Source organism: Puma concolor, chromosome E1 (genome assembly GCF_028749965.1).
Source record: "Puma concolor isolate L17-30 chromosome E1, mPumCon1.1.hap2, whole genome shotgun sequence".
Lineage (NCBI taxonomy): Eukaryota > Metazoa > Chordata > Mammalia > Carnivora > Felidae > Puma > Puma concolor.
The window spans coordinates 16,522,852-16,540,721 of NC_141680.1; the positions used below are offsets into that span (position 1 = coordinate 16,522,852).

A 17,870-nucleotide genomic window follows, 5' to 3' on the forward strand; every position below is an offset into this window, starting at 1 on the left:
CCGCCGGCGCGCTTCCATGACGCAACCCACGGGGCGAGGGAAGATGGCAGCGCGGTTGAGGGGTTTAGTTTGGGCCAGCCGGCCGCTGCTGCCGGTGGTCCAAACTTGGGACCTCCACGCGCGGCGCTGGGTCCGGGCGCTGCGGCGGAGCCCCGTGAGAGTGGTGTCTCCATCCGGACAGGGGGTGGAACGTAAACCCGGTCCTGGGAAGCAGCCCCGTAGAGCGGCGGCTGAGACCGGTCCCCACGAGCCGCGACGGAAGCCGTCGCTTCAGGTGCCTCCATCCCAGAAGCCCTGCACCTGGGAAGATTCGGGGCTTCGCTATGATAAGGCTTTACCCGGAGACAGAAGGCTGAGGTGACTTGTTCCTGTGACTTGTCATGTATTCCCGTTTCTCTTCCCATTTCTCTTCCCGCCTGCCAACCTCTTTCCTCCTTTTGGAGGACTTCTTCCACCAGAATCCATTGGTTTTTATAATGCATGGAGGGCAGAATAAGTGTTTTCCTTGGAATTTATTTGTTAATGTCTATGAAGTTCTTTCTGTTTGTTAAAACTAGGTGTGTCTCGGTAACAAGGATGCTGGTAATTAACCCGTCTTTTTGTTTCCACCCACAGCAGTGTAATGACAATTGTTAAGTCCAGGCCATTTCGGGAAAAGCACGGGAAGATCCTGCTGGAAGGTCGCAGGCTGATTGCAGATGCTCTCAAGGCTGGTGCTGTACCGAAAATTTTCTTCTTTAGCCGTCTGGAATACCTAAAGGAGCTGCCCATTGATAAGCTGAAAGGTGTCAGCCTCATTAAGGTGAAATTTGAAGATATCAAGGATTGGTCCGACCTAGTAACACCACAAGGAATAATGGGTCAGTGGTTACAGCATGTCACCAGAAGTAGAGACCTAGGATCATTTGTTCATAATTATCTTTTTTTTCAACGTTTTTTTTTTTTTTTTTTTAAATTTATTTTTGGGACAGAGAGAGGCAGAGCATGAACAGGGGAGGGGCAGAGAGAGAGGGAGACACAGAATCGGAAACAGGCTCCAGGCTCCGAGCCATCAGCCCAGAGCCTGACGCGGGGCTCGAACTCACGGACCGCGAGATCGTGACCTGGCTGAAGTCGGACGCTTAACCGACCGCGCCACCCAGGCGCCCCTGTTCATAATTATCTTAAGGCAGCAAATTTTACTTAAATTCAAAATGTTATTGCCTAACCTTTTCTTGAGACACCCAGAAAAACACAGTTTTCAAATCTGTGCATCTTGTAGTATTTTCAGTGGAAGCTGAAGCCAGTTTTTTTGGTCATCGTTTGAATTACAGTTCTTGAATATTATATATTCTCCTTGAATGTTATATATTTTTAGGTCACTTCTTCAACCAATAATGTCCAACTAAAATTTAAGAAAATGTTTACTAAAAGATTTAGGCCTCTATTTGCACAAGACCACTGCCAGTGTGGTGATAACCTTTCTGTTGTTGACCCCCTTATTCTAGAAGCAGGTGTAAGCAGTAAGCTGCAAGCTGTTACCCTGTTTAGCCCATTGAACAGGAAACTGTGTCTTCCTTTGGTTGACTCTGACTTAAGATTCTTTTTTTCAAGTTTTTTTTTTTTTAATGTTTATTTATTTTCTAGAGAGAGAGAGACTAGGGGAGGGGCAAAGGGAAAGGGAGACACAGAATCCAAAGCAGAGTCCAGGCTCTGAGCTGTCAGCACAGATCCTGATATGGGGCTCAAACCCACGAACTGTGAGATTGTGACCTGAGCTGGAGTTGGACACTTTAACCGACTGAGCCACCCAGGCTCCTCTAACTTAAGATTCTAATAGATGGTGGTGTCTATTAGCACTTAGAAAGTCTTTTTTCTAAAAAAAAAAAAAAAAAAAAAAAAAAAGGAAAAAGAAAGCCTTTTTTCTGAATATGGGAAGTCTAAATATATCTTTTTGACATTGGAATTATATTTTTGATCTGAGAATTGAATGACAGTAAATGTAGAGGTTTCTCTTGGATAGTAAGGGACAGTTGGGGTAGGAGAAGTTATCTTCCAAGATTCTAATGTTTAGGCCAGGGTCCCTCATACCAGTTGTGCATGTGTTTTCCTGTAGTGGGTAAAGTGCAGCTATTAGTTGGGAGAGGAAATTTGGGGACTGTCTCTTATTCTGTAACCCATCAAGTCCTAGGGACCTGTGACCCTACACACAGAACTCTCCCCTAGAGTGGGGATTTGGACTGCTAAAGTTCTCCACCCTAAGTATCCGTGCTCTTGTTAGCTATACTTCTAATTCCCTTCTCTATGCTACAGTACAAGTATCATTCATTTTTATCCTGCTGGCCACTTTGGGCACATGTGTTGATAGCGGCTAGCCCATCCTGGACTTCTGTAGCCCTCCTCGTCGTCATGACTGCCTTTCATCGTTTTGTGTCTTTTAAAAATATATATTATTTAGCTTACCCTTTTATTTCATATTTGAGAGGTGGAGTAAAGGGAGAAGGAGATAAGACTGTCAGGCTTCTGGCACATCTCTGAATCCAGTAATGTAAGTAGGGCCTCTAGCAGAGTGTTCTCGTCACTGCAGCTGTCCAGGTAGAAATTAAAGGACTTCAAGGGGTGCCTGGGTGGCTCAGTTGGTTAAGCGTCTGACTTTGGCTCAGGTCATGACCTTGTGATTCATGGGTTCCAGTTCCATGTCAGGCTCTGTGCTGAAAGCCTGGAGCCTGCTTCCGATTCTGTGTATCCCTCTCTCTCTCTGCTCCTCCCCTGCTCGTACTGTCTCTTTCTTCCAAAAAAAAAAAAAAAAATTAACCAGAAAAGAAGTTAAAGGACTTCTAAGGTCCCCTGCTGTTGTGACTCTTAGGTGCAGGATCTTTTTACCACATACAGATACCTAATAGGGAAACCATTCCCTTCCCTTCATTGATGGGTTAGGTATAGGTCTGTATTCTTGTGTGAATAAATTGGAATAGCCTTTGGGGAGGACAGTTTAGCAGTATCTATTAAGAGTGCTTGAGTCACCTGGCTGGCTCACTCGGGAGAACATGCGACTCTTGATCTCGGGCCATGAGTTTGAGCCCCATGTGGGGGTAGAGATTACTTAAATATTAAAAAAAAAAAAAAAAGTGCACACACACCATATATTAATTTTACTTGCAAGTGTTTTTCATAGAGAAAAGTTCGGACATATGCATAGAGAGGTATACAGGGATGTTCACTGCAGGGTTGTTTATAACAGGGAAAGTGGAAAATAATCAAATTATCAGTTGGGGAAGAACTAAATAAAGGTGGTATGTTCATGTTACAAAATAACATGCAACAGTTAAAATCAGGTAACTCCAAATGTATTGACATGGCAAGTTCTCTAAGACATCTCTTGTTATAGAATTGAATAAGTAGTTTACAGGATAACACATAGAGTATGAATTTTGTATGTGAAAGAAAAGAAGCACCTGTATATGGGTAGACATTTATATATGTACGTAGATGCGTGGAACAGGTTCTGAAGGGATCTATACACTCCCAAGATTGAAAACAGTTACGGAGAGGAGGTGTCACGGTCAGGACTTTTTGTATCAATTTTTTTCAGTCAGAATGTATTCATGTAGTACTTACATGACTAAGAACACAGAAAGATCGATAAATATCTGAAAAGCCAAATTATCTCCCAGGTTCAAATCAGACAAGTGAACCGCCTGTTTTGTTTCCTCAGGGATCTTTGCCAAACCTGACCATGTTAAGATGACATACCCAGAGACTCAACTTCGCCATTTGCTGCCCTTATTGTTGATTTGTGACAATCTCCGTGACCCTGGGAACCTGGGGACGATTCTGAGATCTGCTGCTGGGGCAGGCTGCAGCAAAGTATTACTCACCAAAGGTCAGAGCACTTGTTCCTGAGTGGATTGGTTGGCCATTTGTAAGTGAGCTGGCTCTGTGGGCAGACATACATGGATTTGAATTTTGGGTCTGCCTCTTATTAGCCATTTGTCTGTGAGCAGTATTCTGAGTGTCATTTCCCTCATCTGTAAAGTGGGCATAACAGAATCTACCTGGTAGGGTTGTTCTGAGAAGTGAGATGGTGCACATGAAGTACTTAGCACTGTGCTTGGCACACGTTAGGTACTTCAGGAAATGTCAGTTATCTTATAAGATTATTTTGACACCGGCTAGGTTATTAAAGAACTTAAAACCAGGGAAAGAAATACATGCCAGTTTTAACACTTCGAGTCCTTTATTTAATGATCTTGAGTTCCCAAATTGGGGGGCATATGAAGCCTTCCTAACTGAAGACACTCTGAATCCTGTAAAAGGAGTGTGAATATGAAATTGGGATGCATTTGCCTTAGCCTTAAGATGGGTCAGACATCCCCACACAAGTTAGCCTCTGACATTTCTCTCTCCTGTCCTCAGAAATTGGGATGAGTAGGCTTGGTTCTAAACAGACTTGCCTAACAGCTGGGACACACCTAAAACACCTGTTACAACTTGCAGGGATGGTGAGAGGGAGAGAGTTCATCGAAAACACTCCAGCTATCATTCACTGTAAACTAATGACACCTGCTGCTGAGACTTGCCTCAGTTGCTCCTTTCACCCCTTCGTCCCAGTCACATGTTGTTGGAATAGATGGGAGTAGATGTAGAGATGGCAGCATGAGAGCTAGTACCGGGGTTCCATCATCAGTACCCCGCCTACCCACCCCATTGTTGAGATCTCTGAGAGCTGGTGTGGTTTTGGAGATGTACCTATATAATCCAAGTGGTGTGTTTGCCACATTCATGGTGGTGGCTGGTGTATAGGACAAGGGGAAGGAGTAGGGAGCACTTGGCCTGGTGCCCAGTATGGAGGATGTGAGGATGAGGGGGGAAATCCCACTTTGTTCCTTACTCCCCACCAGGGAGAGGGGTCAGACTGGATGGCTCCCCTCATGAGTCTCGGGCCTCTTTTGTCCTCTCCGTTTTGCCTGCAGCCTCTTGACACACAGCCCAACTCTTCTCTCCATTTCCCTGCAGTGATTGGGAAAGTCTGTGGTTGGCAGTCGGCGTGGGCAGTGTTACATTCTCTGTGTCTTATCTTCCTTTTAAAATTTGGCTTGCCCACTTACTCTGTTCTGAAGTTGGGTTACTTTTTACAGTAATTTCTAATGCAGAGAGTTGTGTTAACAAGTTAGGGGATGGTGGCAGACATGTGATGCCCTGGCCCTGCTGTCTCTCCCAGCCTGTGGTCCTGAGAAAGACCATGCAGAAGTGGCTAGGCTTAGCATGGGTCTGAATATAAAAAATAGTTCTTTTAGCCTTTTTTCTGTGGTGTGAGAGGGTGTGAGGGTGTGTGTGTGAGAGAGAGAGAGGGAGAGAGAAAGAGAAAGCTGTTGCCTTGGCTTTCCATGGATCACTGTAATTGCCTCCCATTTAATTTCCCCTCTCTAGGGTCTTCCCTGCTCTGGTGCAGATTTAACACTGAAGCCAAATGGGTCTTTCTAAAGCATAAACCAGATTCTGTCACTACTTTACTTAAAATCCTTTGATAGCATTATATTAATGGACAAAGTCCCAAACTCCTCAGCCTGGCATACCCACCCTCCTTTAAGTTGGTCCTTGCCTGCCTCCCTTTCATCTCCCGCTACGCCCCCACCCGCTATTGGCCTGATCGCTTTACTTACAGTTTTTAGACTGTGGCACTCTTCCCCCTTCTAGAATTTTGTCCTCTGCCTCAGCCTTTCTTTGACAGCTTCCTCCTATCCTTCAAGATCCAGCTCACTGTCATGTTCTCTGGGACATTTTTCCTGATAGCTCTGCTTCGTACATGGGACTTTTGTTACCCTATTAATACTTCTTTTACCTCAATTACTGATATCGTAGTCACGTGTTCAGATATTGTCCGAACACCATCGCCCATGATACCATGAGCTCCTGGAGGTTGGAGGCATTAATGCTCTTTGCCTCTCCTGTACAAGGTCTGGCCCAGGTGTATGGTAAATGTTGAAGGGATGAAGAAAGTCTTGTTTAGCACTAGCAGGAATTCATCCGTATAGTCCCTTTGCTGGATGCTGCCATAACTGGGGAGGCAGAGGTCCCAGCCATCCCGAAACTACAGGACATTTTTTGCTTTCTCTCCTCATCCAGAATTAATTTGATTTACTGCAAAGATCCCCTGTCTGGGATGGTTTATAATCTTAATTGGATTCTGTCTCTATTTTCTAGGCTGCGTGGATGCCTGGGAACCCAAAGTGCTACGGGCAGCGATGGGTGCGCATTTCCAGGTGCCCATCATCAATAATCTGGACTGGGAAACGTTGCCCAACTACCTGCCCACCGACACCCGGGTCTATGTGGCTGACAACTGTGGCCTTTATGCCCAGGCGCACATGTCTAATAAAGCCAGTGATTACGGCTGGGTATGTGACCAACAACTCTTGAAGTTACACAAGTATGAGGAGGAGGAGGAGGATCTAGAACCTGGAGCCAGTAAAGCCTGGCTTCCTGAAGTTGAGGTCCAGAGTTATGACTTGGACTGGACAGAGGCACCAGCAGCTGTGGTAATAGGCGGGGAGACCCATGGTGTGAGCCTGGAGTCCCTGCAGTTGGCCGAGAGCACTGGGGGCAAGAGGCTGCTGATTCCCGTTGTGCCTGGTGTGGACAGCCTAAACTCGGCTATGGCTGCAAGCATCCTGCTTTTTGAAGGGAAAAGACAACTGCGGGTCAGGGCGGAACACGTGAGCAGGGACAGGAGTTACCACTGAGAGGGATCTTGAAAGTCAGTCCTTGATTTGAGGTGGTTCCCAGCTCCTCCTGCATTGTTAGGAGATAGGCAGAATATGGTAATCAGGCCATATTCAGGAGGCAAGAGGTGGGCAAGATGCCATTATATGATTACTGGAAAAATAAGAATTTCCATGAATTTATGCTTATCTTCAAAAGTAACAAGGGTGAGAATTCTTCCTGAGATCTCCCCCAGCTCCGGAGCCGAACTTCCTCTCGTGAGAGCCCGGAGAGCAAGCATGACTCGTGCCCCAAGTGGTGGCAGAGTGGAATTGCTTTATGTTTAAGGGGAGGGGTTTTTGCAGGAACAATCTCTGGTTGGCTGTGCTCTCCCAGGCTGGTGCCCCACTTTGGTCTGGGCCTGGCCAGGGTCACACACAAATGTCTGATGCAAGTGGCCCACAGATTGTGCTTGAGACCCTCAATGCCCCGTCAGCTTTTAGAAGGTAGAAGAGCCCACAGCCTTCATAGAGGGCTGAACCCACAAAGGCTCGTCCTCCAGCTTCACAGAGGCCATGATGCCTGTCACACCAGCAGGCTAGATCTGGGAGGCAGCTCAGTACTGGAGTGTGTTGGCATTTGTTCTGTCAACACCTTGGAAAAGTGCTAAGAAAACGAGGTCACTAAAGGATGAAGCCAGTGTCCTGCAGCTTTGTCCCTGGATTATTGTTCCTGCTGATTTTTGTTACAAAATAAAGATCAATGACCGAACAACAAACCCTATGCCTTGTTACTGTTAAGAAAAACAAAACAATGCAAAACATTATACCTGGCACATAATTCTAAGTCTACTTTATCACACTGGGTGAAAGAAGGAAAAGAAATTTACGTCCCATTCACTTCATAGTCAATGGCTTATATGCCATGCCTTGTGAGTTCTTTTTGCACATTTGTGGATATAATTTAGCAAAGAGGGCAAATTTTCCTTTCTTTAAAATGACTACAGGGGAAGCAACCAGTGATGAGGCTCTGATTTGTTGAACGATCATGGAAAGTCACTTTCTCAAATTCTTTGCAATTTTAAGGCCAACATTTGTTTTTTTGCCATTTCCCCGGAAAATAAGAATTAAAGAAGGAGCAGTATAGGACAGTACACTACACTGGCTGGAAGAGAAGCTGTCAGATGGTTGGCAGAGCGGCCCCTTGACTTTGTTGAGTGGAGCGCCATTGATGGTTTCTGCCACAAGGTGGCAGCCGCACTTTGAAACCACTCCCAACCCTGAAGGGAGGGATTTAAGTTATTGAGAAAGGATGGAGTGAGTCTCTGCACAGAGGGCATTTTGCAGGACATTTGTGCTCAGAGGTGCTGAAGTTGGAGACCCATCCAGATTCTCATTCTCAGCAGAATCTGAAGCATAGATGGACACTGGGCCAAAAAACTAAGGGGGAAGTGGACAGAAGTGGGAAGCGGTTGCCGAGGGAAAAACCAGCATAACTTTTTCCTTTGAATGGAACCTCTGGGAAAGTAGCTCTGGACAAATGTTGATGTCCCCATAGGCCTGGAACTCACGCTGGGAAGCCTCACCCTGGTTTGCAGCTTCAGGGCAGGGAGAGCTGCAGAGTCCTCTTCCCTTCCCCCAGCTCGAGGTGAAGATCCTGTCATTAAGGCTCAGAGGATGAGCAGACCTCTGGGGACTGGTTTCCACCAGTTTCACCTGTGACCTCCTACTACTTGCCCCATGGATCATCGAAACACCAGATGTCCCCTTCTAAGCTGAGCTGCTTTTATTTATTTACTTAACGTTTTTGTTTTTGAGAGAGACAAAGTGTGATGGTGAAGCAGGGGTGGGCAGAGACAGACAGACACAGAATTGGAAGCAGGCTCCAGGCTCCGAGCTGTCAGCACAGAGCCCAATGTGAGGCTCAAACCCACGAACCATGAGATCATGACCTGAGCCCAAGTTGGAGGCTTAACCGACCGAGCCACCCAGGTGCCCCAAGCTGAGCTGCTTTTACCTCCACTTTTGCCATTTTGCCACACGAACACCCCAGAAACAGCACCACACCAAGGGTTCTGTGGCTAGTGCTGAAAACCAGCTGTGCTGCAGGGCCTGGGTGTTCCCTGGGCCAAGCCCTCCCCGCCCCCACTCACTTAAAAAAAAATTCTTTTTTAGGTAACACTCACATAGACATCTTTAAACTCCAATGACTTTCTTCAGTGCACAAAAGTAGCAAGCTGGAAGTCAAATGAATGGATGAGCTGTTTATTGCTGTGGGCGACTTAAAGTCTGAACTAGCTTGCCACGTATGTCTGCAGCTGAGACAGCCTGCAAGCCGGGCCCTCCAGAGCCGCGGCCAACACCCAGAGGCCAAGTATGACTGAAAGTCTGAATACGCTACAGAAGGCATCGGTTCTCTTAACTACGTTTGTTTTCTAGGGGAGCCACCTTCTTCAGCTAAGGCATCATAGTCGGAGGGCCATCCGCAAAGCTGCTGCTGCTGCACAATGCAAGAAGGGAACAAAGGTTGGGGACGAGATGTGGCCGTGACAGGGTCTGGCCTCCCAGCCTCCCTCTTACCTCTGTGATGGGAAGGGGTGGTGCGACTGACTGCAGACCGGCAGAGGGACTTACTTCCACGTCCTGTGATGTCCGAAGGAGATTTCTTTTTTAGCCCTGGGTCCTAAGATCATGCCCCCTCTTGTATCCTTGTGCTTACCTGTGTTGGGTGACTGACCTGTGTGAAGCATGAACACCCAGGAACCTAGACTTGAGGCTGCCTGCCTCCTTTGGGCTGCACAGTCACCTACAGGCTTGGGGAGAGACCTTCATGAGTTAGCACGTTATTTAATAGAAATCCAGCAGTCCTTCAGAACAAGTCCTACCCAAATCCGGTTACACATCTCCTAGCCTGGGAAGTATTGCAAGAGTCCAAGGGGCTGTGGAGACACAATATGCCTTAAATGAAGCAGATTTTCTTCATGCTTTCACATTTGAGGCACGCCTAGGACATCCTAACGTTGTATTTCCCCCATTGGAAGGAGAAATCGCAGCCATAAAGTGGACCCAATGTAACATTTTCCTACAAACAGCCTTGGTTCCTGGAAACCACGTCCCTTGCATTATTTACTAACACTGGATAATCAGGAACGAAGCTAACAGATGACAGCCATTTGTCAACAGAGGATTTTCTTTTGAGCAGCCTGCTTGGAAGAAGGCCATGGCGACTCTTGCCCGCTGGGTGTTCGCAAAGAGGGATACAGGTTCAGTGCTCGCTTCTTCAACACCGCCGCTTCAGGGAACTTGACAGACCCTGAGCTCTGGGCCTCTGGGTCAGTCCTCTGTTCACATGGCACCACCCAAAGAGGCCACAGAGGGCACTGCTGAAGTTCCCTACCGGCCACACGCAGCCGTGCCCAGTCCCATCGGGCGAATGTGGGCCTGTTCCTCCTGGTCCAGGGAAATGACTTATGAACAGGATGTCCCCATGCCTGAGCCTGTGTGACTGAAGGGCGCTGGGCCAGCTGCCTGCTCACATCCCTCCCGGAGCTACGATTCCAAGTCTACATGCGTGCGCACACGTGTGGTGTTCTCCCTGAGCGGACGCTGCGACACCTTATTAGGTTCTGCTGATCTATTCTTGGACCGTGTTCTATGTCTAGATCATTGCAGAACTCCATTTGCTACCCTGGAACAAGGCAGCAGGCGGAGAGAACAGATTTTTAGTGTCTTTAATTAGGCAAGAGGCAAAAACAAAGTCTGGCTGAAAATTACCACTTGAAGTTTGGCTCATGCCAAAACAGTTCTGGCTCCCTGTGCTTGGGTAAGTGAGAGCCATTGAATTTGAGGACATACTTGGAGATGGGGGGAAGCTTCTGGAAAGGAACTTCAGTTGCCCTCTGGCATTTACCGCTGCCCACCGTACATCCCGATTCCAAACACATACCCTTTTTCTTCACCAGATCTTTATTGTTGGGGACAGGTAAAAAAATCTCATCTGTTGTGAACACGAGTAGAGTCGGATCTGGAAGTCATTGTGGTGAGCACAGAATCTGGAACCCCAGGGTGGCATTTTTACAGCCACCTTCCTGCCTCAACCTACTGCGGCCTGGTTTCCCTTGCTGCTGATGGAAACCATTGAATATATCACAGCTGGGGTTTTAACCTGCTTCCAATTAGTGACAAGAATTAAGGTATTTTGGAGCTGCTTAAGAAGCAGCATCAAGAACCTTTGCATCAAGAACCTTTAAGATCTCATGCTACTGAAACAGGTTTTTACTGGCACTGGGAAGTGGTCCTCCCCCACCATTTCTCCTCAAAGCTGCCACTAGATAAACCTAAAACTTTTTTTTAGTAAACCTTCCCAGTGACCTTAACCTACACACCCACTCTAAAAGGGGAATTCTGGTGCCAAGGATCCAATTGACCTTAGTGGCAAGTAGTTCTGTCAGCCCCGTACAGGTCACAGAAGAATCACAGATGACCTGATTTTTCTGCCGCGTGACTTACAGGGACTCCTACCTGGACTTTGTTCCTTCTGCGCCAGAAGATAAGTAGTTGCTAAGAGAGACCACTTTTCCTCCAAGGCTATCATGATATAGGACACAGGCAGAAGTCCAAAGAAATCATCTTCCAAGTAAGGTTGACCTCACCTTGTCCCCACACCCACCACACTCCCAAGAGCTGGCAGGCCTGGCAGTGGGGCATATGTGGTGACAACCTCAAGTACAGCACCAAGTTCCTGAGCAACTTCCTGGGGCCCAAGAGAGAAAGCAAAAACCTGAGGGCACAGGCAGATGCTCACGACACCCACGTGGGCATCAAGGTGAGCACATTGCCGGGAGGCCCGAAGCCCTGCCCCAGTCAGGGTGCAGGACCAAGGAGCAAGGTCTGTAGGAGTCCAGCATCTGCCGTGCCCCTCAGCACACACACAGCTATCCCATGAGAAACCTCATGCCTTCAACCAGCACACCAGTACCAAGTACCAGGAAGTACGAAGGGTCCTGGGCAGCATGGCAGGCTAGGCAGCAGGTAGGAGCCAGGCTTGGGATGCAGCCATGATGGGGCAGAAACACGTTTGGAGAGGGATCTCCATTCCAGGGACTGTCCTTCCCGGACATCCTAGAAGACAACGTAGTTTGAGAACTTTGATATGGTGCAACACCTTGTCCCCACACCCACCACACTCCCAGAGGAGACACTGGCAACGTTCCCAGAGAAGCCCCTCCACTCAGCATAGAGCTAGGGTTGAGGGTCTCCAACTGTTGCCCGTTCTTCACTGGGAGACCTGTGCGGGATTCCTTGTTTCTGCAACCGGCCTCCTCAGGCTTCAGAGCACTTGCTCCCCTATGGGGAGGGGATGAGCACCAGTGTCCACAAGAATGCCTGTGAGCGGAGAATCTGCCCTCCACGAGGGCAAGTGGAACCAGGAGAGATGCCAGCCAGAGCTCCAGCAGGGATGTCGGATGCACTAACCCAAAAGAGCTCCCTGGCCTCAGAAGGATCCGGCAGATGACCACGTTAGTTAGTTTCTGCTCTGAAAAATTCTGAAACATAGCTACTAGGTATCCAATGAAAGTCAAGAAGATCTTGTGTGTCTCCCCCCCACCCCCGACCCCCCAGGGCCCAGCACCACAAGCAAAAAGATTTTTGTTATTAACCACAGGAGAGGCCAAGTCGATAATGTCCAGAGATGCCTGCTTTATTTCTTACTAGGTGATTGCATTTCAGGCTGTGACATCAAGTAACTGTCTAATTACCAGCTAACCTTGTACCTCTGAACTACAAAGCAACAGTCCAATTCAGCAAGGGGCAATGGTGTCAATAGCTGACCGAGGGCTGGGTTTTCTAAATCAGTGGTCTTGGCTGACAGAATGCTGTCAGCGGAGACAAGGGTGAGGCCTGCCATCAGGTGGAAGACCCTAACACCTGGTTGAGATAGGCCCAAATCCTGTGACTCCCTAGGTAAAGCCCCCACCCCAAGTCCCAAGGACACAGCAGTTGTTACTTTTGTTTTCTGGGATCCAAGCTACCTGAGCTTGCTCAGCAAAGTGGATCCAAAGCGTACTTTTAGTTGACATGCCCTCTGCTCGCACTGCCACCCTAGGATACAGCTCTTTCTGCAGGTTCTTAGGGAGAAAGCTAGGCTTCTGGTAATTTCTTGTCTCTTTTTAGTTCTGCTTTGACAAGAAAAGAGGGATGACAGAGGTAACCAAAGGTGGTCACAGGCACCGTGGCAGAGTGGGCCGAGTGTCAGAGGTCTGTGCTGGGTGAGGTGGGGCACCTCCAAGAACACAGGGCTGGGTGCCTCTTCTCGGGAAGATGTCCGAGGGGAAGAATTAACAAAATTCCAAGACAGCAGAGGCTGTTTGTACAAGAAGGCAGAAACTTGGAGAAGGTAAGATCAAGGAAAAAAGATGTAAGGAAAAAATCACATGGTAGGAGCTCAGAGTAAGCAATTACTACATGAATCATTACCATAGCTACTCTTTCTCACCAGAAAAGAACACAAGCTTCCTTTGAGATCGTGAAATCCCCGGCCCAAGAACCGACTGCCAAGCTGGTGTTTTTCCCTCACACCAAGAGGGAGAGTCACTAGACGAAGTCACTTAGGAAGGGATGTTCTCACCAGCAGCTCTAACCTGAGGCGAGCAAGGCTGCGGCCCTTTCCCTGCTCCACCTGCATGTACGTGTGTCACTGAGCTGTCCTGGGCCCTGCGTGTGCATGCTGACACCAGAGGCCGAGCCAGAGCACCAGCGCACTGTCCCTTCACGCTCGCTCGGCAGAAGAATGCCTGGCAAACACTGCTTCCAGAGCTAGTGACTGAGAGTGTGATGCAGTCCTGGCTCTGGCCGGGTTATGCCAGCCCTGTGAATCCCAGGCCGAGTCTCCAAACATGGTGGGTTCTTCTGCTGCTGAGAGGATGTGCACCTTAGGGTGCTAGCTGAGGAGTTAATGCAGAAAACAAGGCACCACAGAGAGGTTGGACACTTGGGTTGTGTGATTCAGGACACGCCGGAAAAGTCCAAGGGTGGAGGGAAGAAAGGGGAGGAGGAAGAGGAGAAGACCGAGTTTTAAATAACGTCTCCTGAGGCCGGAGCCCCACTAGATGGGCTCTGGTTTGAGCTTTTCTGCTAGGAAGTCATTCACAAAGGCCTCCACAATGGCAGGGGTGATCTCCTCCACGTCCATCACGTACTTGGCCCGGGCTGACATGTCCAGAATGGTGAGCAAAGGGGCCGCCTCGGGCAGGTTGGTGTAGTCTCGCAGGGAGTCAGTCATGTCATCCTGGAAGTCACCAGAGGGAGAGAAAACAGTACGTTTTCAAGAAGGAGGCTAGAGAGTCCCCAGAACGCAGCCACTCCATTGTCCTGAGGAGCGGGCGGCCATCCGGAAACGATGGGCTCTCAGAACAGGGAGCAGTGGACTCTGCCCTGCCTGGGGGAGGGGAGGGTGCTTTGTAAAGTCCTCTCTGCATCTCCCCAAACCACCAGAGAAGTCCTCTTTCTTCATTAGCACAAAAGCAACTTTAACATGCCCTCTGCTTTGTAAAAATGTGATGTCTTCTGATCACTTACTTTTGCAACTGCCTCTCAATTATTGGCGGCCCCACTATGGATATCTGAGGCCAACCTGGCCAACCTTCAACTCCGGAATGTCTTTAATGGAAACAGATCACTGTCCCCACCCCATCCTTAAGGTTTTGGGGGTGAAACTGCACAGCCAGTAGAAAAGACAGGGCTACTGCAGTACTTCCTGAGGCTTACATGGGTGGCTGCATTTATCATACATTCCCAGTGACTGTCCAGATGAATTTGCCTTATTAAGTAGAACGGCAAACCCAGAAACCCAAAGATAGGAGACAGACTTGTAAGGGAGCAACCATTTGAGATTACCTTTCGTGCACCCGACCCCCATTTGGTAGAGAACAGGAAATGGACTCTACACAGCCACCCCGACCCAAGTCACCCTGCAGAGGAAGGGCCTGGGGTATTCCTGGCCTTAAACGCTGGCGAATAGGAGGTATGAGATTTACTGCTCACTGGTTTCTGAGACAAAAAAAACAAAACAAAAACAAAAACCATTCCATTCTCAAAGGGCAAATCTTTAGGAAGATGATTAGTGATTGTCTTTTCTCCCTACCCCAGAAATGGCATGCACTTCCAGCAATGGCGATGAGGGATTCAGCACCTCTGGCACTGTTCACCCCGCTCAGGCCCTCCATGTGGGTTAATAAACAACCTTCATGATCGAAAGAGGGGAGACACCTGGACAAATACTGTGTATCGAATTCCCATTAGGAGGCCTTGGCCAGCTGAGCACAATGCTGCGTCCTCTCCCCTCTCCCTCTTTGCAAACCACAGGGAGATGAATTCAATGTCTACTAAGGCTTCAGAAGGGATGACCTCCACCTGGCAGAGTGGAGGGGATCAAGATAAACACCCTTAGCCCCAGGAGGAGCGGGAGAGGGCTGGAGTCCTGGCTCAGAGGTGCTTGGTCAGTGCTTGATGTTCCCACACCCCAGGACCATCCCCTTCCACACAGCCTTGCTTCTCAGTCCAGTTCTGAGTCCGAGAAATGGACTAAGACAGCTGCCAAGGTCAGGATCCCAGGTGAAAGGCACAGGAAGGACGAGGTGGCCAGGTGGCAAGATGGAGCAGTGGATGACCCTGTCAGACCCTCCTCTGTCCTAGACGCTTCCCTCCAGGCCTGGGCCTGGCCACCTGCCAGACCACGTGGGCAGCAGGAGGGACATCACTGCCTCTGGAGTCACACTGACCTCACGTTCAGTCCTCTGTGCCACCTACTTAATGTGCGACTTTGAGAAGTCATTTTTGTGAGCCCAGGTCTTGTCCCCTGCAAAATGGGTCTAAGAGCAGCTCACACAGGGACGAGGCGTGAGCGGTCTGTGCTCTCGAAGCCTCACTCATCTGTGAGATGGTAATCTCACATCCCCAGTCAGAGAGGTGAGGAGCAAGTGGGATGGTGCTGGTGGTGCTTGTCTTGGTGCCTGCTACACAGAAAACCCGCAAATGCGCCTTTTCAGCCACATTTCTAAAGCAGTTACTGGAGCTCCCCAGCCCCAGCCCTGCCCCTGGCTCGGCCCCTGCTGTCTTGCACCCATCTTTTCTGTCTCAGCCATCTGAAAGGGGTTAGAGTTCAATAAATTCAGAGCAGCTTCCATTTGTGCTTTGTGTAGAGCGGGCTCGTGTAGCCCCAAGGCAGGACCCTGTGAACCTGTTTTGTTCCCTCCGCCCCACGGCAGAGCGGGGTGACTTGAGCTGCCTGTGAGGGACCCGGTGGGGCTTAGGAGGGGTGGCTGTTGAGGAGGTGATGAATGGGTGGTGGTTGGGGGTCTGGCCTCATTGCCTCTCCTGGGATCCAGACAACACAGCATGAAACAAGCGCTGGGCTCTGACCAACTGGGGATGCAGATGGGTGGCAGGAGGGCAGGGGGCTTCAAAAAGTGTGTCTGTCAATAGCTTCCGGCCGGCGCCTGGGGTTGGGTGGGGAGAGGGGAGGGAGGAGGTGGCGGAGCATGCGTGGACTGGCTTCCTGGGGGCGGGGACTACGGCCATCTTGCAGGGATTTCCCCCATCTGCAGGATGGAGGCTCAAGCACCAGGGTGGGACAGGCACCCGGCTGAGGCCTTCTCACCCTGTGTAAAGTCCTCCGCTCAGCCCATCCCAGCTGGAGGCCTTCAAGGGACAGGTCTTGGGCGAAAAGAACCTGGGACAGCAGCAGTTTCCCACCTGAGCACCCTCCCTGGGCTGGCTGGGGAACTGCAGATCCGAGTCGAGGCCCCCAGTCAGGATGCCTGCAATGGGGGAGAGCCCACTTTGCAGGTCAGGGCGGAGGGACTGATCACAATCTTTGTGGCTGCCACTCGTGCTAGCGGCCTGGGTAGTAGACTGCCAGAGGCAGCGCTGTCCCGGGAGGGCCTCCTGCTGCTCTGAGGCTGCCGAGCAACAACGAAAGGGAGGAAGGTGCAGCAGGGACCATGCTGGATGACACCTTTTCATGCCACGGTTGTCTGTGGGCTCCTCACCCCAGATCCCGGGGCCCCTTCGAACATCCCCTAGGGCCACATCGCTCATGTTCTAAGAGTTGGCCAGCCGAGCAGCCCGCGGCCCAGGCCCCAGTGCACTCACCTCCCCGGCGACAAAGAACAGAAGTGGCGCCTCCTCCTCTTTGGCTTTATACTTGGCAATGATCTTCTCGGCTATTGGCTGGATCAGTTGCTTGGCTGCCTCGGACTCCCCATCATCCTCAGAATCTGTAATGGGGAAAGAGAGACACGAGAAGCACTAGTTTGTGGAACAGATGGAGTGGTGTCCCCTGAGGGAGCTGGGTCCTGGGCCCGAAATGCCCATCCGGGGAAGCCCCTGAATGGAAACAAAACGTCCCCTGGGACACAGGCCTCCCCTCCTGGGTGCACGAGGGTGTGTTTGCAGCGCATTCGCACCACTGCGCGCTGAACTTCCCCTGAGCCAGGATCTGAGGTCCTTGTAGCTCTTCTCTCACAGAATCACAGCATGACCTCAGATCTGACCTCCTATCAAAAATGGCAGGACTGATGGTGGCAGTGGGGTGCCCCTGAGGCCCTGGAATACCAGCTTCAGGGCTAGCCGGACTCTTCTGGGAGAGGATGGACTGCCTGTGTGGGAGGGGGCCTGCCCAGGTGTCCGGAGCCCCCTTTAGTCACCTCTTGCCTCCAGGGAAAGAGCAGCTTGGGAGCAGCCACACACAGGGGCCCTGGGGCTCACTCCTGATGGAGCCTGTAGCCCAGAGCAAGAGCAAGAACAACACCCCTAGGGGCAAAGTGGGAAGGAGAGACAGGTAGCAGGATTTGCACCTAGAAATGCCACATTGCCCAAGGGGCCCTCAGCCTGAAGACTCCGCGGGACTTATTCTAGATCTACATCTCATCAGCTCTGTGACGCTGGGAACTCACTTTATCTCTCTGGGACCTTCTCATATCTTCTCAGATGGCCAGTGAGCTGCAACTGTCCCTAAATTCAGAACTGTGTCCCAGAGGCCCCAGGATGTGGGTGTGGGGGCAGGCAGTAGGCGGCAAAGCCCCAAGGACAGTGATTCCCCAGGAGGCCTCTGTTCTTCAAGCACAGGGGCCAGCTTGCAAGTCAGTTTGTTTAAGAATCCCCTTGAGTCTGCTGATTGGCTCCCATACC

At 49.9% G+C, this 17,870-nt stretch overlaps 2 protein-coding genes across 3 annotated transcripts in view; one reads left to right on the forward strand and one right to left on the reverse strand.

Moving 5' to 3' along the window:
* The first annotated feature begins 13 nt into the window (after nt 1-13).
* MRM3 (mitochondrial rRNA methyltransferase 3) lies at nt 14-7,459 on the forward strand. 2 transcript variants are annotated; one of them, XM_025917772.2, is made up of 4 exons: nt 14-357; nt 616-860; nt 3,695-3,862; nt 6,184-7,459. In XM_025917772.2, the coding sequence occupies exons 1-4, from the start codon at nt 17-19 to the stop codon at nt 6,720-6,722; spliced, it is 1,293 nt and encodes a 430-aa protein (XP_025773557.1). In that variant the 5' UTR covers nt 14-16; the 3' UTR covers nt 6,723-7,459. The 2 variants fall into 2 exon arrangements, with proteins under 2 accessions (XP_025773557.1, XP_086542512.1); XM_086686386.1 differs by lacking the exon at nt 14-357 and having other exon boundaries at nt 664-802.
* A 4,901-nt stretch (nt 7,460-12,360) lies between these two features.
* Nucleotides 12,361-17,870, reverse strand: part of NXN (nucleoredoxin) — a 160,221-nt gene continuing 154,711 nt past the window's right edge. Inside the window, exons 7-8 of the mRNA XM_086686384.1 lie at nt 16,833-16,957; nt 12,361-13,968 (exon numbers count right to left, since the gene is read on the reverse strand). Coding sequence (XP_086542510.1) covers nt 13,786-13,968; nt 16,833-16,957 — 308 coding nt within the window. The 3' untranslated portion in view covers nt 12,361-13,785. The remainder of the gene's footprint in view (nt 13,969-16,832; nt 16,958-17,870) is intronic.